The sequence below is a fragment of the Carcharodon carcharias genome, chromosome 20 (genome assembly GCF_017639515.1).
Source record: "Carcharodon carcharias isolate sCarCar2 chromosome 20, sCarCar2.pri, whole genome shotgun sequence".
Taxonomy (NCBI): domain Eukaryota; kingdom Metazoa; phylum Chordata; class Chondrichthyes; order Lamniformes; family Lamnidae; genus Carcharodon; species Carcharodon carcharias.
In genome coordinates this window covers 49817433-49845213 of record NC_054486.1, presented here as the reverse complement: position 1 = coordinate 49845213, position 27781 = coordinate 49817433, and the positions used below count along the sequence as shown (strand labels likewise).

The 27781-nt window shown below is 41.4% G+C and overlaps 1 protein-coding gene across 8 annotated transcripts in view; it reads right to left on the bottom strand.

Annotated features, from left to right (window-relative positions):
• ralgapa1 (Ral GTPase activating protein catalytic subunit alpha 1) overlaps positions 1-27781 on the bottom strand; it is a 337589-nt gene that overhangs the window by 279832 nt on the left and 29976 nt on the right. For all 8 annotated transcript variants that reach the window (XR_005946224.1, XR_005946225.1, XM_041213937.1 and 5 more), the window contains exons 2-4: positions 26034-26144; positions 17064-17113; positions 1961-2018 (exon numbers count right to left, since the gene is read on the bottom strand). Coding sequence is in view for 6 of the 8 variants with exons in the window: in XM_041213937.1 (XP_041069871.1) it covers positions 1961-2018; positions 17064-17113; positions 26034-26144 (219 nt within the window). In the remaining 2 variants the exon portion in view is untranslated. The remainder of the gene's footprint in view (positions 1-1960; positions 2019-17063; positions 17114-26033; positions 26145-27781) is intronic.

Here is a 27781-nt window from a genome sequence, read left to right as displayed (position 1 = left end):
ACGGATCAGATTGAGGATCTGCAGTCAGTGACATCCAGTCATGAATGGTGTTGGACAATTAAACAACTCACTGGAAGAGGAGGCTCCACAAATATCCCCATCCTCAATGATGGGGAAGCCCAGCACATCAGTGCAAAAGATAAGGCTGAAGCATTTGCTACAGTCTTCAGCCAGAAGTGCCGAGTGGATGATCTAACTTGGCCTCCTACGGAGGTCCCCAGCATCACAGTTGCCGGTCTTCAGCCAATTCGATTCACTCCACATGATATCAAGAAGAGGCTGAAGGCACTGAGTGCTGCAAAGGCTATGGACCCTGACATTATTCCGACAATAGCACTGAACACTTGTGCTCCAGAACTTGCCGCACCCCTAGCCAAGCTGTTCCCATACAGCTACAACACCAGCATCTACGCAGCTATGTGGAAAATTGCCAGGTATGTCCTGTACGCAAAAAGCAGGACAAATCCAACCCGGCCAATTACTGCCCCATCAGTCTACTGTCCATTATCAGTAAACTAGTGGAAGAGGTTACCAACAGTGCTATCAAGCGGCACTTGCTTAGCAATAACTTGCTCACTGATGCCCAGTTTGGGTTCCACCAGGGCCACTCAAGTCCTGACCTCATGGCAGCCTTGGTTCAAATATGGACAAGAGAGCTGAACTCCTGAGGTGAGGTGAGAGTGACCACCCCTGACATCATAGCCGCATTTGGCAGACTGGCATCAAGGAACCCTAGCAAAACTGGAGTCAATGGGAATCAGGGGGAAAACTCTCCGCTGGTTGGAGTCATACTTAGCACAAAGGAAGATGGTTGAAGTTGTTGGAGGTCAGTCATCTCAGCAGGAGTTCTCCAGGGTCCTGTCCTAGGCCCAACCACCTTCAGCTGCTTCATCAATGACCTTCGTTCCATCATAAGGTCAGAGGTGGGGATGTTCATTGATGATTGCACAATGTTCAGTACTATTCGTGACTCCACAGAAAATGAAGCAGTCCATGTCCAAATGCAGCAAGACCTGGACAATATCCAGGCTTGGGCTGACAAGTGGCAAGTAACATTCACGCCACACAAGTGTCAGCCAATGAGAGAGAATATCCAACCATCACCCTTTGACGTACAATAGCATTACCATCACTGAATCCCCCACTATCAACATCCTGGGGGTTACCATTGACCAGAAACTGAACTGGTCTAGCTATATAAATACTGTGGCTACAAGAGCAGGTCAGAGGCTAGGAATCATGCAACGGGTAACTGTCTTCCTGACTCCCCAAAGTCTGTCCATCATCTACAAGGTCAGGAGTGAGATGGAATGCTCCCCACTTGCCTGGATGAGTGCAGCTCCCATAACTCTCAAGAAGCTTGACACCGTCCAGGACAAATTAGACCAATTGATTGACACCACATCCACAAACATTCACTCTCTCCACCACCGACGCACAGTAGCAGCAGTGTACCATCTATAAGCTGCACTGCAGGAATTCACCAAGGATCCTTCGACAGCACCTTCCAAACCTACAACCACTACCATCTAGAAGGACAACGGCAGCAAATAGATGGGAACATCACCACCTGGAAGTTCCTCTCCAAGCAACTCATCATCCTGACTTGGAAATATACTGCCGTTCCTTCACTGTCGCTGAGTCAAAATCCTGGAACTCCCTTCCTAACAGCACTGTGGGTGTACCTACACCACATGGACTGCAAGACGACAGCTCACCACAACCCTTGCAAGGGCAACTAGGGATGGGCAATAAATGCTGGCACAGCCAGCGAAGCCCCTATCCCATGGATGAATAAAAAAAATGTACTAGCTGAAGCTGTGCAATTTGTGTTTTCTCTATAGCCATCGTTTTAAGCTACTGCATGGACAAGAATACTGCAAAAGACAGTTAAAAATATGTATTTACATTTTTTTAAAATTGGTATAATCAACATTCCAATAAAAAATTGTGAAATTACCTATGCTGTGGAACTGCCATCTGCTCTGGATTCTTTCTGGAAGGTGCTGTAGAATTTTCTGTAAAAGAAATTTCAATTTGGATCAAGATTTGCATTTAAAGAGAACACAGCTAACAAAAGTATGAAATATAAACTTAACTATCATGTCTCTGCAAAAAAGCCATGTAGTTTTTCTTAGAAAATTGCATGAGGCAGAAGGTTTTAATAAAGTATACGTTTTGTCCATATTTAACACAAAGCTGCAGTTGCAAGAAGCAAATTGATTCAAACCCAGATGTCTCTGGGGACAGATATTAGATACTTGCTATTTATGTGGAATTTGTAAATGCATTTTTGCGCAAAAGTTTATAATTTTCCTACAAATACAGAAGTGGAAGTCTAATAACCTAAGTAATGCAGGGTGGCTACATTTCAAGCTTCGGGGTTAAGGAGCCATAAAACATGGGTAAGTAGAAATTTTATTGAAATAATAAGAATATAAATACAAACAAGACTAGAAGCATTAATTACGAATTTAATTAAGAAAATAATTTAATTAAATTAAACAATAAAGATGGCAGGATAGGTGATGTGTTGCGACTACAGTATGTTGGAATTCGTGGACACCTGCATGATCCACGGCGATTAGGTGCCTGCAATTCAAGGAGCTTCGGCTCAAGAGTAATTGAGCTGGAGGCCAAGCTGCAAACACTGCGATGCATCGGGGGGAAGTTAGCTGAACACTTTGGCCAGAACTTTCCAGTCCAGCCTGCAACGGGGAATCTTTGCAGGCAGATAGGAAAATTTGATGGACCAGCCAAAGGTCGACTGACTTTGGTTGGGAATTTTGCAGCGGGACCGGAAAATCCCAGCCTTTGTTTCAGAAAAGCAGCCATACTCCTTAGGATGTGGTTTCCCGATTTGGTCAGTGTTCAAGGATAGGAAGGTATGACTGTGAGTCAGGCAGGTAAGCGGTCACAAAGTGGAACCTCAGCTCTTGGAATTGTCCAACAGATTTGAGGTTCTTTCAGTCTGTATGTATGAGGGCATGGACTGCAGGGTGGATGAGTGAATGGGCCATGACACAGGAAGCCAATCAAGCAGCATGGTGAAGTTAACAGGGATATAGTGATAGTAAGGAACTGTGCAATCAGGGGGATAGACACAGTTTTCTGCACTGAGAACGAGTCCAGGCGGCTGTGGTGCCTGTCCAGTGCCAGGGTTCAGGACATCTGCTCTGGGCTGGAAAGGAAGTGGGAGGGGGAAGATCCATTTGTCATGGTCAACATGGGTACCAACGACATAGGTAGAACTAGAAAAGAGGTTCTGTTGAGAGAGACTATTAGCAGCTAGGGGGTTAAATTAAAAGGAAAACCTCAAAAGGTAATAAACCACAAGCAGCTGTACATTGGGGTACAGGAAAAAATAGTGGGGGTGTCAAAGATAGGCAATTATCAATGAGCAATTTTAATCTGCATATAGATTGAACAAATCAGATCAGCAAAGGTTGTCTGGAAAATAAAATCAGTGTGATTTCAGGACAGTTTCTCAGAGCAGCACATTCTACAACCAACTAGAGGGCAGGCTGTTCTAGACCTGGAAGTGTGTAATGAGGCAGGATTAGTTAATGACCTCATAGTAAACCAACGTCTAGGTATTAGTGATCATAAACACGATTAAATTTCGCATTCAGTTTGAGGAAGACAAGAGTGGGTCTAGGACTGTCTTAGTCTTAAATAAAAGGCAATTACAAGAGTATGAAGACAGAGCTGGCTAAGGTGAACTGGGTAAACAAGTTAAAGAGTAGGTCAGTAGAAATGCAGTGGCAGACATTAGGAAGATATTTCATAACGTTCAGCAGAGGCACATGCCAATGCAAAAGACAGACAGACTGTTGGAGATGATGCATTTTTTCTGTGGCTATCTAAAGAAGTTAAAGGTAGCATAATATTGAAAGCAAAAGCATATAATTCTACCAAGGTTAGTGGTAAGTTGGAAGGTTGGACAGTATTTCAAAACCAGCAAAGAATGACGAAAAAAATGAGGGAGAAATTAAAGTATGAGAGAAAGCTAGCTAGAAATATAAAAACAGATAGCAAGAGTTTCCAAAAGTATTTAAAAGGTATAAGAGTAACTAAAGTGAGCATGGGTCCTCTGGAAATCAAATTTAGGGATTTTTTAAAATTCATTTACAGGATGTGGGTGCAGCATTTTTTGCCCATCCCATTTGCCTGAGAAGGCGGTGGTGAGATGCCTCTTGAATCGCTGCAGTCCCTGTGGTGTCGGTACACCCAGTGCTGTTAGGGATCCAGGATTTTGACCCAAAGGCAGTGAAGGAATGGTGACATATTACCAAGTCAGGATGGTGAATGACTTGAAGAGGAATTTCCAGATGGTAGTGTTCCCATACATCTGCTGCCCTTGTCCTTCCAGAGGGTAGCGGTCATGGGTTTGGAAGATGCTGCCTAAGGAACCCTGGTGAGTTTCTGCAAGGCATCTTCTAGATGGTACACACTGCTGCCACTGTTAGTCAATAGTGGAGGGAATGAATGACTGTGGATGGGGTGCCAATCAAGCGGGCTGCTTTATCCTGGATGGTATCAAGCTTCGAGTGTTGATGGAGCTGCACTCACCCAGGCAAGTGGAGATTATTCCTTCACACACCTGCCCTGTGCCTTGTAGATGGTGGACAGGCTTTGGGGAGTCAAGAGGGGAGTTACTCACCGCAGGATTCCTAGCCTTTGACCTGCTCTCACAGCCACAGTATTTATGTGGCTAGTCCAGTTCAGTTTCTGGTCAATGGTTACCCCCAGGATGTCGATAGTGAGGGAATTAGTGATGGTAAATGCCACTGAATGTCATGGGGCAATGGTTCAATTAACTTTTTGGAGATGGTCATTGCCTGGCACTTGTGTGGCGTGAATGTTACTTGCCACTTGTCAGTCCAAGACTGGATATTGTCCAGGTCTTGCTGTATTTGGACATGGGTGACTTCAGTATCTGAGGACTCACAAATCGTGTTGAACATTGTGCAATCATCAGCGAACATCTCCACTTCTGACCTCATGAAGGTCACTGATGAAGCAGCTGAAGATGGTTGGGCCTAGGACACTACCCTGTTGAACTCCTGCAATGGTGTCCTGGAACTGAGATGATTGACCTCCAATGACCACCACCATCTTCCTTTGTGCTGGGTATGGCTCTAACCAGCTGAGGATTAATATGGGAAATAAGGAAATGGTGAAGCATTGAACAGATAATTATCACATAATAAAGACGGCAGGGCAGGTGATGTGTTGCAACTACATGATGTGGGAGGTCGGAGACACCAGAGCGATCCAGGGCAAACACGTACTAAGTGTCTGTGGCTGCAGGAACTTCGGCTTATGTTTATGAGCTAGAGGACAAGCTGCAGACACTGCGACATATCAGGGAAGGGAAAAGTTACATGGAAACTTTATACCAGGATGCGGTCACAGCCCTTAGGATAGGGTCTTCTGATTTGGTCCATGGTCAGGGACAGGAGGGTGTGACTGAGTGAGGCAAGTATGGGGACCCAGAACGTAGAAGTGGAGGAGACAAAGCTTTTGTAACTGTCTAATAGGTTCGAGGTTCTTGTAACCGGTATGGATGGAAGCAGGGGCTGCAAGGTCAATAAGCGAACTGACCATAACACCATAGCACAAGAAGCCATTCAAATATGGAGGGTTAATAAGAATATAATAGTAATAGGGATAGCATCGTCAGGAGTAATGACACAGTTCTATGTAACCGAAAGCCAGAATCCGGACGGCTATGTTATCTGCCTGGTGCCAGAGTTCAGGACATCAGCCCTGGGGTGCAAAGGAACCTGCAGTGGGAGGAGATGGATACAGCGGTCGTGGTCCACAAAGGTATCAACCATAAGACCACAAGACGTATGAGAAGTAGGCCATTTGGCCCATCGAGTCTGCTCCGCCATTCAATGAGATCATGGCTGATCTGATTATCCTCAACTCCACTTTCCTGCCTTTTCCCCATAATCCTTGATTCCATTGCTGATTAAAAATCTATCTCAGCCTTGAATATACATAATGACCCAACCTCTACAGTCCTCTGCAGTAAAGAATTCCACAGATTCATTACCCTCAGAAGAAATTCCTCCTCATTTCTGTCTTAAATGGACGACCGTTTACTCTAAGATTTTGCCCTCTGGTCCTAGACTCTCCCACAAGGGGAAACAATCTCTCAGCATCAGCCCTGTCAAGCCCCCTAAGAATCTTATATGTTTCAGAAGGTCACCTCTCATTCTTCTAAACTCCAGTGAGTACAGGCACAACCTACTCAACCCTTCCTCAAGAAAATTCCTCCCTGCCCAGGATCAACCTGGTGAACCTTCTCTGGACTGCCTCCAACGCCAGTATATCTTTCCTTAGATAAGGGGACCAAAGCGGTTCACAGTATTCTAGATGTGGTCTAACGAGTGCCTTGTATAGTTTCAGCAAGACTTCCCTTCTTTATATTCCATTCCTCTTGAAATAAAGGCCAACATTCCATTTGCCTTCCTTATTACTTGGTGAACTTGTATGTTAGTTTTTTGGGATTGACTCCCAAATCTTTCTGTGCTGTAGCTTTCTGCAGTCTTTCTCCATTTAAATAATATTCAGCTCCTCTACTCTTCTTGCCAAAATGCATAACATCACATTTTCCCACATTATATTCCATCTGCCAAGTTTTTGCCCACTCACTTAACCTGCTTATATCCCTCTGTAGGTTCTTTGTCTCATCCTCACCACTTGCCTTCCCACCTATTGTTGTGTCTGTGCAAACTTGGCGATAATACATTTATTTCCCTCATCTAAGTCATTAGTATATATTGTAAATAATTGTGGCCCCAGCACTGCTCCCTGTGGCACTCCACTAGTTACAGGTTGCCATCCTGGAAATGCCCCCCTTATCCCAAACCTCTGTCTTGTATTGGTAAGCCTATCCTCCTTCCATGCTAACATACTACCCCCAACACTATGGACTCTTATCTTATTAAGTAGCTTTATGTGTGGTACCTTATCGAACGCCTTTTGGAAATCCAAATATATTAAATCTACTGGTTCCCCTTTATCTATCCTGCTTGTTACCTCCTCAAAGAAATCTAATAATTTGTCAGGTATGATTTCCCCTTCATGAAGCCAGGCTGACTCTGCTTGATGATAATATGCATTTCTAAATACTCTGCCACTACATATTCTATAGTAGACTCCAACATTTCCCAATGACGAATGTTAAGCCAACTGGCCTATGGTTACCTGTTTTTTGTCTCCCTCCCTTTTTGAATAAGGGCATTGCATTGGGAGTTTTCCAATCTTCTGGGACATTTCCAAAATCTAAGGATTCTTGGAAAATTACTACCAGTGCAACCACTATCTCTGTAGCTACTTCCTTTAACGTCCTAGGATGCATCAGGTCCAGAGGACTGATCGGCCTTTAGCCCATTAGTTTCCCTTTTTCTCTAGTGATAGTTATTGTATTTATTTCCTCCCCCACTTTTGCCCCTTAATTTTTTGGTATTTTTGGAATGCTATTAGTGTCTTCTACCATGAAGACTGACGCAAAGTATTTTTTCAACTCCTCTGCCATTTCCTGGTCCCTTATTATTATTACCCCAGCCTCATTCTCTAAGGGGCCTAAGTTCTTTGGCCTCTCTTCCTTTTTATATATTTAAAGAAGCTCTTACTGTCCGTTTTTATATCATTTGCTAGGTTACCTCAAAGTTTATTTCCTCCCTTTTCATTATTTTTTGGGCATCTTTTGTTGGTTTTTAAAACTTTCCCAATCCTCTTACAAGTAATCTTTGCTGTATTGTATGTTTTTTCTTTCAATTTGATACTATTAATTTCCTGGCTGGTTTATCCCCTTTCTAGAATCCGTCTTTCTCACTGGAATCTCTCTTTGTTGTGAGTCATGAACTATTTTCTTAAACATCTGCCATTGTTCGTCAACCTTCCTTTCTGCTAAACTTCTCTCCCAGTCTACTCCAGCCAACTCTGCTCTCATTCCTTTGTAATTACCCTTATTTAAGTTTAGCACAGTTGTTCCTGACCCAAGATTCTCACAAGATTCAAACTGAATACTAAATTCTATTATGTTATGGTCACTGTTTTCTAGGGGATCTTTTACTCAGATTGTTTATTAAACCTGCCTCATTACACATTACCAGATCCAAATGAGCCTGATCCCTGGTTGGATTCACAACATATTGTTCTAGGAAACTGTCCTGAGTACACCCTATGAATTCTTGCTCATGGCTACCTCTGGGAAAATCAAATTGGCAATCTACATGAAGATTAAAGTCACCCATGATTAAGGTACTGTATTTTTTACATGCCCTCATTATCTCCTGATTTATTCTCTGTCCTACAGTATAGCTACTGTTAGGGGGCCTATAGACTACTCCCACCAGTGCCTTTTTCCCCTTATTTCTTACCTCAACCCATATGGATTCTACATCATCCGATCCAAGATCATTTCTTGCTGTCGTACACATTCCATCTCATACTAATAAAGCTACCCCACCATCCTTTCCTTCCTGCCTGTCCTTTTGAAAAGTCACATACCCTTGAATATTTCGTTTCCAGCTTTGATCTCCTTGTAACTACGTCTCTGTAATGGATATAAGGTCATATCCATTACCCTCTATTTATGCCATTAATTTATTTATTTTGTTCCGAGTACCATTTAAGAGCCTTTAATTTTGCCTTTTTATCCATTTTTCCCCCTTTGATGCAATTTGCTGCTTTTTTTAAAAAAGTGTTTGTACACTCTGTCCCTTCCTGTCACACTCTGGGTATCAATACCTAAATAGCTGCCCTCTATTGTTTCCATATCCTTTTGTTTTTTCTAGCCTACATGTCCTCTCTCCAGAAACCGCCGCCGCCCCGCTCTCCACCACCTCCCCCCCCCCCACCCCCACCCAACTAGTTAGTTTAAAGCCATCTCTACAGCTCTAGTTATTTGATTCCCCAGGACACTGGCGACAACGACATAGGTAGAACCTGGAAAGAGGTTCTGCTGAGAAAGTATGAGCAGCTAGGGTCTGAATTAAACAGCAGAACCTCAAAGGTAATAATTGCTGTTTCACAAGCAAATTCACATAGGGTAAATAAAATTAGAGAGTTAAATGCATGGCTCAAAAATTTGTGTGGGTGTGGGAGTAATGGGTTTTGATTCGTGGGGCACTGGCATCAGTACTAGGAAAAACGGGAGCTATACCGTTGGGACGGTCTTCATCTGAACCGTGCTGGGACAAGTATTCTGGCAGGTCATATAACTAGGGCGGTAGAGGGGGTTTTAAACTAAATAGTCGGGGCAAGGATTGAGTATATATAAGAAGTTAAGTAGAGAAGACAGGACAAAAGAACAGGGTAGCAATAAAGGGAAATGATAGTCAGAGCGTGACAGGATGGAACAGTGTATACAAACCTGAGTGCAACAGCAGATAAGACCAGAGTTACAAAAGTAGCATAAAAACAGAACTAAAGGCTCTGGAACCTGAATGCGCATAGCATTTGTAACAAAGCAGATGAATTGACAATTCAAATAGTACTAAATACGTATGATCTGATAGCCATTGCAGAGACATGGCTGCACTATGGCAAAGATTGGGCCCTGATTATTCAAGGGTACATAACATTTAGAAAGGACAGGAAGCTAGGAAAAGGTGGAGGGATAGCTGTGTTAAGTAAGGATAACACTGGTGCAATAAAGAGAGATGACCTTAATGCTGGAGATCAAGATGTAGAAGCAGTTTGGGTAAAGATGAGAAATAGTTTACAAAATTATGAGTGCCATGGACAGTAGATAGTCAGAAGCATTTTCCCACAGAGTGGAAGAGTCAATTACTAGGGGACATAGATTTAAGGTGAGAGGAGAAAACTATAGAGGAGATGTGTGGGGCAAGTTTTTTTATGCAGAGGGTAGTGAGTGTCTGGAATTTGCTGCCAGAGGAGATGGTGGCAGCAGGTACGATAGTGGTGTTTAAGAGGCAGCTTGACAAATACATGAATAGGATGGGAATAGAGGGATACAGATCTCTCTCTCAGAGGGTTGAGAGTCTTTCGAATCCTTCCCCAAAGAGCGATGGAGCCAGGGTCATTGAATATTTTTAAGGCAGAGCTAGATAAATTCTTGACTAACAAGGGAGTCAAAGGTTATGGGGGGGGGGGGGGGATTAGGCAGGAATGTGGAGTTGAGGGCCACAATCAGATCAGCCATGATCTTATTAAATGTGGGAGAAGGCTCAAATGGGCTGAATGACCTACATCTGTTCCTAATTCAATATGTTCATACATAAATATTCATTGTTTTTGGAATCCTGAATAAAATTTAGTCCAGACCATGCTGAGGCTCTCTCTCTTAGGTTGTTCTAAAGGACTCATGAAAGATCTTCCAGCAGCCTCACCTATGTGCCAAATAGTCAAGAGCCTAGGCTGTCCATAAATTGACATTGGATAGCAATGTCACTAAGAGAACCCTCAAACGTCAGTACAAAAACAAAATACTGCAGATGGTGGAACTCAAATAAAAACAGCTCAGGGTCATGCTTCTAGTCTGAATGGAGGTGGTCCTCAAAGCGGTCACCCAATCTGCATTAGGTCTCCCCATGGTACAGCAGACTGCACTATGAGCAGCAAATATAGTCCACTAAATTGAAATATATAAATATATCACTGTTTCATCTATAGGCCCTGATTGAGCCTTGGACAGTGAGGAGAGGTGAGAAAAGAGGAGTTGCATCTCCTGCATATGCATGAAAAGTGTCATGGGAAAGGGTGGGGGTAATTGAGGGGTGGACCAGGTTGTTGCAGGTGAATGGTCCCTAAGGAATGCTGAAAAGGGAGAGGAGGGGAAGATGTGCTTACTGGTGGCATCACTCTGGAGGTGACGGAAATGGCAGAGGATGGTCCGGTCGATACAGAGGCTGGTGCGGTGAAAGTAGAGTACAATGGGAACTCTGTCATAGTTCTGTCTGGATTGGGATGGAGTAAGAGCATAAGTGTGGGAAATCAACCATGGGGAGAATCCTCAGTTCAGGAAAAAAAGACACATCATAAGTGATGGTATGGAAGTTGGAAGTGCTGGTACTTTCCACCATCATAACGGATGTGATGGAAAAGGAGAAACTGGGTGTATGGAAGGGGTCCTTACACAAAACAAGATGTGAAGCAGTGTAGTCAAAGTAGCTGAGATGGTCAGTGGGCATTTAGTGAATATTGGTTGATAGCCTATCCCCAGAAATGGAAACATAGAATTCAAGGAAAGGAAGAGAAGAGCCAAAAGTGGACCACATAAAAGGAGAGAAGGGTGGAAGTTGGAAGCAAAGTCCAAGAAAAAAATACCATTTCAGACGAGAGCAAGAAATGGCACTGATTCTTTTTTACATTTATTCGTTCACAGCATGTGGGCATCGCTGGTTAAGCCAGCACTTATTACTCATCCCTAATTGCTTTTCAGAAGGTGGTGGTGAGCCATCTTCTTGAATCACTGCTGTCCATGTGTGATAGGTACACCCACAGTGCTGTTAGGAAGAGGGTTCTAGGATTCTAAGCTAGCGACAGTGAAGGAACCGCAATATAATGCCAAGTTAGGATGACGTGTGGCTTGGAGGGGAACTTACAGGTGGTGCTGCTCCCATACATTTGCTGGCCTTGTCCTTCTAGGTAGTTCAAGGTCACAGGTTTGGAAGATATTGTCAAAGGGACCTTGGTAAGTTGCTGCAGTCTGTCTTGTAGATGGTACACACTGCTGCCACTGTGTATTGGTGGTGGTGGTAGACAGAGTGGATGTTTACGGTGGTGGGTGGATGAGGTGCCAATCAAATAGGCTGCTTTGTCCTGGATGGTGTTGTGTTGAGTGCTGTTGGAGCAGTGCTCCACCAGGCAAGTGGAGAGTATTCTATCACACTTCTGGACTGGTGCCTTGTGGATGGTGGGCAGGCTTTGAGGAGTCAGGAGGTGAGTTGCTGTGCAGAATTCCCAGCCTCTAACTTACTCGTGTAGTCACAGCATTTATATAACTGGTCCAGTTCCATTCCAGGTCAATGGCAAACCCAGGATATCGATAGTGGGGGATTCAGCAATGGTAATGCCATTGATGTCATGGGGAGATGGTTAGATTCTCCCTTAGTGGAGAATGCAGCCAATGTATTGGGGAAGGAGGTGAGGGAGGGTGTCCAAATAGTACTGGAACAAAGGGTGTTCCACATATCCCACAAAAAGGCAGTCATATCTAGGACCCATGTGGGAACCCATAACAACACCTGTTATTTGGAGGATGGGAGTGAGTTGAAGGGGAAGTTGTTCAATGTGGGAAGAAGATCAGCCAGGTGGAGAAGGGTGATGGTGGGTAAAGACTGGTTGTACCTTCATTCAAGGAAGAGCTGGTAAGGGCTGGAGGTGGGAAAGAAATTGAAAATCCAATGTGAAGAGACGACAGCTAGTGCCAGGAAATTGGAGAATGTTAAAGTGATGGAGGGCATTGGCTGAATCACAGATGTAGGCGAGAAGAAACTCTCCTTCCAGGTGAAATAGTGATTTGTGTGTACTTCTTTCAATTTAGTATTCTGTATTTTCTGCTCGCAAAATGTGGTCTACTCTACACTGGGGAGGCCGAAGTCACATTGGGTGGCCACTTTGTGGAACATCTGTGCAGTCCACAAGCAGGTCCCCAAAATTCTGGTCTTATCGTTTTAATTCTCTACCTTGCACTCATACTGATCATCTGTCCTCACACTCCTGCAGTGTTGTAAGGAAGTTAATCTTTCAGTTAGGCATTTTACAGCCTTCTGGGCCCAATGGGCTTGACAATTTCAGACCCTTTTTTTTTGCTGATTGCAGTTTTACTCTTTTTCTTCCCCTCCTTTTTGCTTAAGGCAGCAAGTTCATGATTCTGCCATTCATGTGTCCTTTGTTCCCTGACTTGCCCCACTTTGGCCTCGCACCACACGGAGCCACATAAGGAGATGTTAGGTCAGATGACCAAAAGCTTGGTCAAAGAGATAGGTTTTAAAGGAGGAGGAAAGCAAAGGCAAGAGATGGAGGGGTATAAGGGGAGAATTCCAGAGGTGGGACCTGGGCAGCTGAAGGCACAGCCAATGGTTGTGCAATTAAAATGGAGAAACCACAAGAGGCCAATTAGAGGAATGCAGATACCTCGCAGGGTTGGGTGGAGCTGGAGGAAATTGGAGATAGGGAGAAGCGAGGTAAGGGGGGTGGGGGGGGGGATTTGAAAATAAGGATGAGAATGTTAAAATCAAGATGTTGCTTGACTGGGAGTCAATGTAGGTTATCAAGCACTGGGGTGATAGGGGACAAGACTTATGCAAGTTAAGACATGAGAAGCAGACTTTTAGGGAAGTTTACAGAGGCCAAAATGTGGGAGAGCAACCAGGAATGCACTAGAATAGTGGAGTCTAGATGTTAACAAAAACAGATGAGTTGAGTCTGGGCAAAGTACGGCAACCTGATGTCAGTGGAAATAAGTGATCTTAGTGATGGCACAAATAGAAGGTTGGAAGCTCATCTTGGGATCAGATTTTACACCAAGGTTATGAACAGACTGTTGCCAGCAAGAGCAATGAAGTCAGTTGATAGGGAACTGAATTTGGAGTGAGGACAGAAACAGCTCCTTCAGTATTCCCAATATTTAATTGGGGAAGAAATTTCTGCTCACCCAGTAATGGATGTCAGATAAGCAGTCTGATTATTTAGCAACAGGGAGGAGTCAAGAAAGGTGGTGGCAAGACAGAACTGGGTTTCATCAGCATACATGCGAAAACCAACACCTCTGCCATCTGATGTTGCCAAAGGGCAGTACATAGATGAAATTTACGAAGGGGGCCAAGGATAGACCTTTGGGGAATATCAATGGCAACAGCAAGAGAAGCCATTGCAAGTGATTTCTTTGGCTTCAACTAGATAGACAAGAATGGAACCAGGTGACAGAAGTCCCACCCAGCTGGATGACAGTGGAAAGGCATTCAAGAAGAATGGTGTCGTCAATTGGATAAAAGGCTGCAGCTAGGTCAAGGAGGGAAAGCTTATTTTTGTCCTAGTCACATAGGATGTCATTTGTTACTTTGGATAAGTTATTCTGGTACTGCAGCAGGGACAGAAACCTGAAATGGAGGGATTCAAACATGGAACTCTGAGAAAGATGGAAGGCGACAACACATTCAAGACTTTGCCGAAGAAAAAGAACTCAGAGATGGGACAGTAGTTTGCAAAGCCAGTAGTCAACGTTATTTTTTTTTTAAAAAGAGGGGTGATGACAGCAGACTTAAAGAGAGGAACAATACCTGGAGAGAGAGAGAGAGAACGAACCGTTTACAATATCAAGTGCTTTCCTTTTGTTCTTGCAAAACCTATTGCATTCCTAAATTTCCTAGTTTTGATCAAAGGTCATCAGCCTGAATGTTAACGTTGTTTCTCTGTCCACAGATGCTGCCTCACCAACATCCATCAGTAGTGTGGAAAATTGAAGTGTTCAGTAGTAAGTGCATTCTTAAATTAGGATTAAAGCACACCTTTGGGGACAAAGTTAAACTCCACATTAGCCCCTCTTATTAACCCAATAGAAATATTTCATGCTGACGTTAGGCACTTGAGTTTTAGCATCCCTCACATTGACAAACAGAGGGCTCTTTTGCCTTGAATGTATTATGTATTTTCAGTCAAGAGGAAAAAAATATCCAATGATTTCGAAGGAATCTGGTTTGAGGCATCACAACCTGCATTTTTAGTATAGATTACAGTTATATATAGAAATGAGAGATCACAGATACAAATGAAACAAACCAAATGTTATGTGTCAATAATGTTAACTGTGGCTCAGCTGGTAGCACTCATGCCCAAGTCAGAAGGCTTTAGGTTCAGGTCTCATTCCACAAGCTTCTATGTTATTACTGCACTGAAATGTTAACAGGGTGCTGCATTTTCAATGCTAACTTTTATATGAGACATTATACCAAGGCCCCATGTGTTCTTTCAGGTGGGCATAAATGATTCTATGGCAATATTTTGAAGAGCAGCTGGGGTGTTCTCCCCAGTGTCCAGGTCACTATTTATTTCTCAACCAACATCACTAAAACAGATTATCTGGTCATTACTACACTATTGTTAATGGGAACTAACTGTACTTCTTACATTACAATAGTGACTACACTAAGGACTCCATTGACTGCAAAGTGGTTTGCAACACACCGAGATCACGAAAGGCATCATACAAATAGAAGCTCTTTTTTCTTTATACGAATAGTTTGCGTGATTTTCCACATTTCCTATTTCCTTTCCAGTAACATTTTAGGATGCAATAAACATTTCTGTAGATTTGCAGTGTTCAATTATTAGATTATACAGCAGTGTCATATATTAGCATTACTTTTCAATATACAACTGCTTTTTCCCCACAATTTCTTTATGTGTTCAGTTAACACAAAATGGCATCATGATACAAGAAACAATTTCTTAAAGGTATTTTATACAGCAGTTGCATCAATATGGCAAGCTATGGCAGATTAAACAATTCATTCACGACATGTCCATACAGTAAAAGCCACCCAGCAATTTAATTTTGATGTTTTAGTCAGGGAAATGGTTTGTAAGTATATATAAGGTATTAACTTTAAATAAGAAATCAGTATGTTGGCAAGAACCTTTTTTGGTGTAATGAGATAACTCAAGAGTAAACTGCTAAGTATAAAAATCATTATAAATTAAACACAGTACACTTAACAGAATCACCCTCCACATAATGAATGGTAAAAATCTGCATGTTCGCTGAGCATAAACAAGTAGATAACAGATTATTTTAGAAAGGAGTTTAACTTCCGTGCAAAAATCCCATCATCCTTTTCAAGTGGTTACACCCATGCCTCCAGCAAAGCTAAATTCTCAAGAGCATTAAATGCATTCACTTATCAAACATCAATGACTATACCATGGGCGCTGCAACACTGGCTGAATACCTAGGAGTTCATCCCACGGTCAATCAAGGGCTTTTTTTATTTATTAGATACTTTAATTCTCTCAATTTTTTTCAAAACAAAAACAAATGTAATTAACTTAATTTAAAAGGGAACTTAGTAAATTAGCATACATTAAACGTGGAACAAAATTTAGAACAGTGTGCATTTGTGACAATAATGAAGGTTACATGCAAAATACATGTAATTCCTTGCTTAAAGTTGTAGTTGCATTCCTGAAAAGTGCAACTTTTAAGTATTGAACTTTATACGAAATATAATACATTTTACATTATGAAATATGCTAATTCGAAGCTTTCCAAATTGTGGGGGCGGGGGGAGCACAGCTACAAGAGGCTGGGAATCCTGCCGAAGTTCCCTCCAAGCCACTCATCATCCCAACTTCAAAATATATCGCCTTTCTTTCACTGTCGCTGGGTTAAAATCCTAGATCTCCCTCCCTAACAGCACCTGTGGATGTTTCCACACCACAGGGATTGCAGCGGTTCAAGGAGGCAGCTCACCACCACCTTCTCAAAGGCAACTGGGAATGGGCAATAAATGGTCACCCAGCCAGCGGTGCCCACATCCCGTCAATGACTAAAAAAAATTGCAGTTATGTATCAAGTTTTTTAAAAATAATTCTCCTTCATAAAACCTTCTTAGAGTAGAGAATTCTTAACCCTTTCTTTTGTCGGGACAGTTGAGGCTTGTTAGATCTTACTCCTGGAGCAAAAGATACAAAAAAAAAGAATAAAGTAGAAACTAATCAAGGGGAAAGAAACTTAAAATTATGCTAGATGTTCTTCCCAACGTGTTGCTCATATTCAAGTTGGAAGATGTACAATTTCATATCAAAAAGGGGTGCTATATCATGACCACTGATTTAAAGCAACTGAATTAAGCAAATTAATGTGACAATTATTAATAATAGACATCCAGTATAAATTGAAAGTAAAATATAATGAATATCTTTCAAACAAAACAATGTATTTTTTTTGTCTCTTGTCCACCCTTTGGGTAACTTGATTTATTATTTTTCAAACCAAATAAACACAACATTCACTTGCCTCAAGACATCTGAGTAATTGTCCCTCTTAATGAATAGTCACCAATTTCTAGCATTCTTACCTCAAAAATAAAGAGGATAGAATCCAATTCTTCCCTCTGTGATTTGTGACCTGGAAATTCAAATATATCAAGTTAATTTGCAAAATACTTTGCAAGCTAAGAGTTTCCAACTGTTACAATCCCCCATAGAGACCAATAACATGCAAAAAATGAATTTTACAAACAACTAATGAGACAACTGAAGGTCAATATTTCACATTTTAAAAGTTCTACTGTAACAAACTAAAAACAAAGATTAAAGATTAAACTGGCAACAACCACATCAAACTGAAGTAACGGTACTCGTCCATTAACATAATCAAGATATGTCTTTATCTCTTTCCAAGTTATTTTATTTGTGATTAAAGTCTAGATAACTCTACTTTAGTGCCAATGGGATCACCCATCCCTCCTCAAGGTTCAAATCCTGAGAAATACTTAAACCATCTAAACCATTTTAGGTCCTACTTCCCTACAGCTTCAATTTAAAAAAAAAATCATTCATGCTAGGCCAGCATTTATTGCCCATCCCTAATTGCTCTTGTTCTGGGTGGGTGGGGGGGGGGGGCAGTGCAGAGAAAGATTCTCATTCACCCTCACCTACACCAACAGGCACTCTCATCTACTCTCTCCATGGGTGAGAGTGAATGACTGAGTGCCCTGAGCCTAGGTGTGAGGCACCTACACCCACACCCATACCCACTCATCGTTCTTTATTCCTCATTTTCCTTTTGCTCAGAAAGTTAGTTATCTTATTACCTCAGGCTTGTTTTTGAAATTTACATTTAATGTCATGCCAAACTTTTATCTTTCTGAAATTTGCCCATTGGCCCTTTAAGTGTGACCTAATTTGAAACATGCCCCCCCCCACCACATGAAAAGGTTGGGCAAACCTGCTCTAAACTTTAGTACTACAGGTAAATATGTTACCAAAAGAAAAACACAATAATTCTCTCAGCACACTGCAGTAGATTGAATATCATAATACTTGCTATTTCTATGACATAGATTTACGGCAAGTATATTTTCCTACATTTTTATCTTAACCCTTAATGTACAGCTTAATGTAAAGTTGCTTGGACTATACAGAGCCATAGCTGGAACATAAGAATGAAATAAGCATGGGAGTGTAGCTTAGCTTGACAGTTTGTCACAAAAGAGTCCATGGAACGGACACAGAAATGTCATTAAGATGTTGTAGAATTGTGGTTTCCTACACATACACTGTATAAAGCCCTAGAACCAGGGTCTTATTTTACATATTGCACACATTGTTATGATGCAAAAGGAGTACAGAATTAAGATGGATAAGGCTCCTGCATGGGAAACATAACCATCTGTCAGAATCAAATGCTGGAAGCATCATCTGTGTGTGCCAATTAAAACCAGACTGTAATGACTGTAATAATCAGTGTATTGATTCATGTGTCAGCCTTTCATACACTATCAATTGGAACTGAAACTTTCCCAAGAAGTGGCATGAAATACTCATTGATCCATTCGCTGTATCGCTTCTCTGGAAGACTGTTACACTGCATCAGAAGGTGCACTCCGTGATCAGGCAATCAGCTGATTAGTTATGGGGTTGCCTTTGCACCAAGGGAAATTAACAACTTTTGAAAAGTCCTAAATTGTCCTGTGCAAGAAGTGACAAATGTCTTGCGGCTCTATGAGCACTAGAAATGAACAAACATGGAAATAATATTCCACTGGTCAAACAAAAAAGTTTGCATTTTAAGCAAATTTGGGTTAAACCTCTGAATGATAACCCAGTGCCACCTATTCAGGATGCCAAATCAAATATAATTACATCTCACTGAACAATTTTTTGGATTAAAAAAAATGTGAATTCACGTGCTTAGAAGAGGTGAAGAGTGAGATTAAGTTCCAAAAGGGAACTAAGTAGTAAATAAGCAGACACAGTTTTCAAATAGCATGCATAAAACCAAATCCAAAGACTATTTCCTAAAGGTCCAAACACAAACATACTAAGGAAGCGGCAGGGGTGGAACAGAGTTGCTGGAATGATTGGAAAATGGGATGCCTGAAATACTATTTTATCTGTCTGATTTTAAGATACATCTTTATTATATTACAGATTTTATTTGCAGATGCACAGCAAGTTGGTAAGAAACTTTCAATCCCAAAAAGAAGTTCTTGTCAGAGTACCATGGATTGTTTAATCAGAAGTGACAACGTAATTGTTCTGGGATCACACTGATTCGATTCCAGAACCACTCAAATTGGAGATAGTAGTTTCCAATTCTACTATCCGAATGATTAATGAGTCAAACCACAACAGTTCGGTGCACTAAACTGGAGGAGGAAAATATTTGTCTAAATTACATGTATTGTTTCTTCAACTATATTAAGTTTTTTTTAAAAAGTACAAAATTAGTTCCAACATAATTTCAATTTTGTACAACATCTTGACTCAATTTAGAAACAAAGAACGAGGCTAAAACTGGGACTAAGTCTCAAAAATTGAAGATGTTTCTTTTTCTAGGTTTAAGGTCCAGAAAATAATTTTAAATTAAAACCATTTGTAAGGCTAAAACATAGGCGCATATAGAAATAGGTTTCAATAATCATTTACCTAGTGTGCCCATGGTACTAAGACAACACATCTTTACAGGCTCAGGTGATTTAAAATAAACTTTCCCAAAATTCAGAAGTCAACAGATAAATTTACCTGGTGGCCCCCGCAAATAGCAAAATACAACAGAATAGAATATCTCCTTACTCAGTATTCCCCAAGTAAAAAAAATGAATTAACTATATAGTCTTTAACATCAACGTCTTCTCAGTATTGGACTCCACACTCCAACACAAGTTTGTGCACTAATAGGGCCAGAACTTCTGATGTGTGGCAATGAGTCTGACTGCCACTTTTGCTCCTTTTTAAACTTAAACTGGGATGCAGCTGCATGTTTTCTGCCCGACTTTCCGACTCAGTCTGGGTGAGAAGAGTGCAGCGCAGCAGGTTCCCGAGGCCTTCAGCCAAGTGCAACAGAGTCAGATTAAATGAAGTCATGCCCCCTTTTAACAGCACTAGCTGCAGCGAAGCAGTTAAAGTTTAAAGGTCCCAGCTGTGTAAGTTAAGTAGGTAGGGCAGTGGACGGGCGAGCATTAGGATGGGTCGAGGGAGGTTCAGTAGGTGGTCATACAAATATACAAATTAGAGGGAGGAGTAGGCCATTCTGCCCCTGCAGCCAGCTCCACCATTCAGTATGACCATGGCTGATCTGATTGTGGCCTCAAAAGTCCACGTTCCACCTCCCACTGATAACCTTTGACTCCTTTGTTAGTCAAGAATCTACCTCCCTCTACCTTAAGAATATTCATTGACCCTGCCTCCACTGCTCTCTGGGGAAGAGAGCTCCAAAGGTTCACCAGCCTCAAAGAAATTTTTTCTCATCTCAGTATTAAATTGGAGATGCCTTATTTTTTAAACTGTGTCCCCTTGCTCTACCTTCTCTCAAGATGAAACATCCTTTCAGCATTCACCCTGTCAAGTCCCCTCAGGTTCTTATTGCTTTTAATAAGATTGTCTCTCCATCTGCTAGGCTCCAAAGGATACAGGCACAGCCTGTCCAACCTTTCTGCGTAAGATAATGTCCTCACCCCTATCCCAGGTATCAGTCGAATGAACCTTCTCTGACTGCCTCTAATGCATTTTAACCTTTCTTAGATAAGGAGATCAAAACTGTACACAGTACTCCAAATGTGGTCTCACCTACACCCTATACAACCGTAGAAAAACATCCCTAGTTTTATAATCCATTCCCCTTGCAATAAAATTCCATTTGTCTTCCTAATCACTTGCTGTACCAACATACCAACTTTTCCTGATTCATGTACAGGACACCCAGATCCCTTCTGTACCTGAGTTCTGCAATATCTCTCCACTTAAATAACATGCTGCTTTTCTATTCTTCCTGCCAAAGTGGACAAATTCACATTTTCCCACATTGTCCTCCATCTGCCAACTTTTGCCCACTCACTTAACCTATGTCCCTTTTGCAGACACCTTTATGTCCTCTTCACAACTTACTTTCCTACCTATCCTTGTGTCATCAGCTAATTTAGCCACCATATATTCAGTCCCTTCCTCCAAGTCATTGACATAAATTGTAAATAATTGAAGCCCCAGCACTGATCCTTGGGGCACTCCACTCGTCACATCTCGCAAACCCGAAAATAATGCATTTAAGCCTACTGTTTCCGGTTGGCTAATGAATCCTCTATCAAGCTAATATGTTACCCCCCTGCCCATGAGCTCTTATTTTATGTAGTAACCTTTGATGTGACATCTTGTCAAATGCCTTCTGCAAATCTAAGTACAGCACATCCACAGGTTCCCCTTTTTCCATGGTGCTTGTTACTTCCCCAACGAACTCCAATAAATTAGTCAAACATTATTTCCTTTTCACAAAACGATGTTGACTCTGCCTGATTGTATTGAGATTTAAAGTGCCCCGCTATAACCTCCTTAATAATAGATTCCAACAATATCCCTAGAAGAGATGTTAAGCTAACTGGTCTGCAGTTTCCTGCTTTCTGTCTTCCCTCCTTTCTTAAATAGAGTCTGATGCCATTTTCCCCAAACCTAGCGAATTTTGGAGAATTAAAACCATATCTCAGCAGCCACTTCTTTAAGACCCTAGCATTAAGTCCATTAGGATCTGGGAACTGGTCAGCTTTTAGGTCTAATAATTTTCCTAGTACCCATTCCCTGGTGATTGTAATTGTTTTATGTTCCCTTCTCTCTTTCACTTTCTGAATCACAATTATTTCTGGAATATTATTTGCATCCTCGATAGTGAGGACAGATGCAAAATCTCTGTTCAATTCATCTGCATTTCCTGATTTTCCATGACTAATTCTGCATTCTCACTCTCCAGAGGACCAACGCTCACTTTACTTACTAGTTTCCTGTTTAAATACCTGTAGAAACTTTTATTATGTTTTTATGTTTCTGGCAAGCTCTCTCATATACTCTTAATTTATCCCTCCTTATTAATCTTTTAGTCATTCTTTGCTGTTCTTTACATTCTGTCCAATCTTCTGACCTGCCATTAGCTTTGTGGAATTATACCCTTTCTTTTTCAATTTGATACTAACTTTAACTTCTTAACTTAACCACAGATGGCACTTCCATTAGAGTCTTATGTTCCAGTGAGAAAGAATCTGAGCATTCTGAAATATCTCCTTAATGTCTGCCACTGCACCTCTGCTGATCTATCCCTTAACCTAGAGATAAAAACAAAAAACTATGAATGCTGGAAATCCAAAACAAAAACAGAATTACCTGGAAAAACTCAGCAGGTCTGGCAGCATCGGTGGAAAAGAAAAAAGTTGACATTTCAAGTCCTCATGACCCTTCAACAGAACTGAGTAAAAATAGGAGAGGGGTGAAATATAAGCTGGTTTAAGGTGGGTGGGGAGGTGGTGGTGGTGTGGTTGTAGGGACAAGCAAGCAGTGAAAGGAGCAGATAATCAAAAGATGTCACAGACAAAAGAACAAAGAGGTGTTGAATTCAACAACTTTAGATCTTGAACTCCCTCCTCCATCCCCACCCACTTTCTATTTCTTCCCCCTTCCTTTTGTTTTTTCCAATAATTTATATAGATTTTTCTTTTTCCATCTATTTCTATTATTTTTAAATCTATACCTTTTATGCCCTGTTAGTCTTTCAACCCCACCCCAACTAGAGCTGTACCTTGTGTGTCCTGCCATCCATTCTTAATTAGCACATTCGTTTAGATAATATCACCACCTTCAACACCTCTTTGTTCTTTTGTCTGTGACATCTTTTGATTATCTGCTCCTATTAATGCTTGCTTGTCCCTACAATCACCCACACCCCCAACTTCTCTCTCTACCCCCCCAACCTTAAACCAGCTTATATTTCACCCCTCTCCTATTTTTACTCAGTTCTGTTGAAGGGTCATGAGGACTCGAAACGTCAACTTTTTTCTTCTCTAATGCTGCCAGACCTGAGTTTTTCCAGGTAATTCTGTTTTTGTTTTTTATCCCTTAACCTAATTGGCCAGTTTATTTTAGCCAGTTGTGCCTTCATGCCCTCCTAATTGCCCTTATTTAAGTTTATAGCACTAGTCTTAGATTCACTCTTCTCTCCTTCAAACTGAATGCGAAATTTGATCATTATTATGATCACTGTTACCTAGGGGCACCTTCACGATGTAGGTCATTAATTAATCCTGTCTCATTACATGGTACCAGATCCAACCTGCTCTCTGGTTGGATGAGGAATGCGCTGCCTGAAGAAACTGTCCCAAAAACACTATGGCAAAGGTAGCCTGCATGACTATGTTCAATCTGATTTATCCAATCTATACGTAGATTAAAATCACCCATAATTTTCTTAATTCCTTTCTCAGAAGCCCCCATTATTTCATCCTATATACCCCGTCCTACAGTGTGGTTACTGTTAGGGGGCCAAATGACCACTTCCACAAGTGACTTCTTACCTGTACTATTTCTCATCTCTACCTAAACTGCTTTTACATCTTGATCTCCGGAACCAAGGTCATCTCTTTTTATTGTACCAATGTCATCCTTAATTAACAGAGCTATCCCATGTTTTCCAAGCTTCCTGACCTTCCTAAATGTTATGTACCATTGAATATTCAGGTCCCAGTCTTTGATATATTGCAGCCACGTCTGTCAGATCACATGTATCTATTACTATTTGAGCTGTCAATTCATCTGCTTCATTACAAATGCTAAGTGCATTCAGATACTGAGCCTTTAGTTTTGTCTTTTACTACTTTTGTAACCTCTGGTCTTATCTGCTGGTGCACTCAGGTTTGTAAATTCTGTCCCTTTCTGTCATGCTCTGATCACCATTTCCCTTATTCCTACTTTGCTCAATGCCTGGTCTTCTCTACTTAATTTATCACATCTTCCCAAACTTGGTCCCCTGCCCTAACTACTTAGTTTAAAGCCACCTCTTCTATCCTAGTTATACAACTCAGCAAAACACTCGTCCTAGCATGGATCAGGTGAAAACCATCCCAACTGTATATTTCCCACTTTGCCAGTACTGGTGCTAATGCCCCATCAATTGAAACCCATTTCTCCCACACCAATCTTTGAGCCCTCTAATTTTACTTACCCTTTGCAATTTGCTCATGGCTCAGGTAATAATAGAGATTAACACCTTTGAGTTCTGCTTTTTAATTTAGAATCCAGCTGCTCTGCTCATACTGTCTCAGCAGAACCTCTTTCCACCTACGGCGTTGGTACCCACGTGGACCATGACCACTGGGTCCTCCCCTTCCCACTGCAAGTTCCTCTCTAGCCCAGGGCAGATGTCCCATACCCAGGCAACATAGCCGTCTGGACTCGCTCTCTTGGCCGCAGAGAACTGTGTCTATCGCCCTAACCATACTGCTCCCAACTACCACTACATTCCAATTAACTCCCCCTACTCAAGTGGCTTCCTGTACCATGGTCAGTTTGTTCATCCAGCCTGCAGCCACCGCTTTCATCCATATAGGCTGCAAAAACTTCAAAACTGTTGGGCAATTGCAAAAGCCAAGTCTCCTCAACTTGTACCTTCTGGGTCCCCATACTTGCATCACTTGCAGTCACACCCTACTTTCCTTGGCCACTGAACAAATCAGAAGACCTTATCCTCAAGGGTATAACTGTCTCCTGGTACGAAGTGTCCACGCAGCTTTCCCCCTCCCTGATGCATCTCGGTGTCTGCAGCTCAACCTCCAGCTCAATGACTCAGAGCTGAAGCTCCTCAAGCCACAAACGCTTACTGTATTCATGTTTGCCCTGGATCACACTGGCATCCAGGAGCTCCCACATTCTGCAGTCGCAACACATCAATAGTCCTGCCATCTTTATTGTGTTTATGAATAAACACTGCCATACCCAATAACCTTTATCACTGTTAGTAAACCTTACTACATCTAATGAAACCTTACAATTACTGACAAATTCTACGAGTTTCGAAGATAAACAAGCAAAATATTCACCAACCACTTAGGGGTTTTCCTGTGGATTTCTCTCAGAACGCTTCCGCTGCACTCTGGGTTGGATAGCTCTCCCAAGTACTGCTGACTGCCTCTGGCTCCCGCCCGCTAGGAAGATGGCAGTCAGTGCCTCTGGATCCTCTCTCCACCCACTCTTCCAGGTGCTGCTGACTGCCTCCAGGTCCTGTGATCACCCACTTTCCTAGATGATGGCTGTTGCCTATGGGTCCTCCTTGCATCGCTCAGGGGTGCATGAGGGGGAGGAAGATGGTCAGCACTATAGTTACCCAGAAGTTAGAAGTTGTTTTAATTCTAGCATTTCCTGGGTAACTATTCTGCTAAGAGAGTCAACCATTAGAAGTATCCGATTTAAAATCAGAGTATCGGGTGGTTCCCAGTACAGGGTATCTGCCCATCAGAAAAGTTTGAACTTGCTGGGTAATTCCCGTGCAGTCTATGCGTGGGGAATTCTGGGGAGGTCCCTTAGCACATCTTCCGGGGTATTTCCCAGGTATGACCCCCACCCCCATAGGTCATATGTTATGGGCCATTGCATCCAGTCCACTCGCTACCAACACCCTCTCCACCAGCCTCACCGATTTACATTTTTTGCTGTATCCCAAACAAAATCACAATAGCTGAGCAAAAGCCAAGATTATCATGCAATTTATTTTTCATGTCAATTTTAGTCACAAATCAAACAGAAGAAATAAGGAAACGACAAGTAAGCGAAAAACAAATCCAAGGAACGTGGAGATTAAAAATTCATAGGAAATTAGTAGAACATGAAAATAGACAAAGTGCTAGCTAACAGAAAAAACGAAAGTGAGATATTTGGTTTAGAGATTTAGAAATCAGTTTTTCTTAAAAACAATCAGAATACTTGCAAACCAGTTCTTTTTCTGATCCTCCAAAAATTGAGCCTTGATTAGCCCCATCACCCATCAATGCAAGTAATTTAAAATGTTTTATCCTTACCTTTTTGTTTTAGGCTGGCTTCAATGGTCACAAAATTTTCAAAGAAAACATAGTATATATGCGAATATGTTTGATCAAAGAATGGCTTCAAATCATTTGCTTCAGAGTTTTCTACAATTAAAAGGAAAAGAATTAGGATAGTCAATAAGGTAATTTAGATTAATTATGCCAAGTGTTAGCACATTCATATTTTTACTTTTTCAGCACTGAGATACCTTAATCTTGCATATATGAGTACAAGGATGAAGTAACTCTTAATCTGGATCAACTAAGACTACTCTGCTATCTTCAAAATGTGCATTTCAGCTCAGATTTGGGCAAAAGCTAACATGCAAAATAGAGAGGCAGGAGCCCTAATCTCATATCTCATTATTACAAATAAATGTCACATAGTGGCGCAAATATATTTCACATCCATTCATTATTTATAAAAATCATCAGGGCTAAGATTCCACAATAGTCAAACAATGTAGGGCAGTAAATATTTCTGTAAAACAGTATTTTAAGATTGAAAAGTAAAGTTGATGTAGGCAGCTAACAAAACCATTCCTGTGAGAGGGTCTCAGCACATTTTTATAACTTTGGCTCCTTTTGAATTTCAAGTACTTGAAAAATGGCATTATTCTTCACAATTGCCTTGTGGTCACACAAAAAAAGGTCACACAAAAGGGCAGCCAGGAGTGAGTGGCTTACATACTTCTAAGTCACTATCAATGTTGCTATGGACTATGTCAGATCAGCTGCTTCATATTTAGCTTTCCTACTCTTCAGAGAGCGTGTGACTTGTGTCTTGTCTCTGGTGCTAACTGCCATGAAATCAATGTTTTATGCAAGCTAAAAGCAACAAAAAAATCAAGTCATTAATGACACCATCGGAGAATTTTAAAAAGGGTAAAATTGAAACAGAGAAAAAAAAGAACACAAAGTAGATCGTCAAAGGAGAGAATGACAAAATAGAATATGAAATGTCTAGGAAAGAATTCAAAAAATTAGGAAGGCAAAACAAGTTTTAATTATTTCATTATTTATTTACAGGATGTGGGCTTCGCTGGCTAGGCCAGCATTTATTGCGCACCCCTAATTGCCCTTGAGAAGGTGGTAGTGAGATGCCTTTTTGAAGCGCTGCAGTCCACGTGGTGTAGGCACAGTCAGCCTACAGTTCCAACAATTTGTTAAGTACCACCACTTCCCTGGTGATTGTAAGTTTGAGTTCATCCTTTCCTTCCAATTCCTGATTTACAGCTATTTCTGGGACGTTACTTACATCATCTATAGTGAAGACCAGTACAATATACCTATTCAATTCATCTGCCATCTCTTTACGCTCCATTATAAATTCCCCAAGCTCACTCTCTTTTGGGCCAATGCTCACTTTGTTAATTCTTTTCTCAAGTATTTACAGAAACATTTACTATTCCTTTATATATTTCTAGCTAGCTTTCTCTCATACTATTTTTGCATCGTTATCTTTTTGTCTTTGTTGTTCTTTATATTCTGTGCAACCTTCTGGCATGCCACATGCCTTTGCAAAATTATATGCTTTTTCTTTAAGTTTTATACTATCTTTAACTTTCTTAGTTAACCATGGATGGTGGGTCCTCCACTTGGAATTTTTCTCTCTCGTTGGAACGTATCTATTCTGTGTATTCTGAAATACCCCTTTAAAACATCTCCCACGGCATCTCTATTGACCTATTCCTTAACCTAATTTGCCAGTTCACTTTTGCGAGTTCTGCTTTCATTCCCAC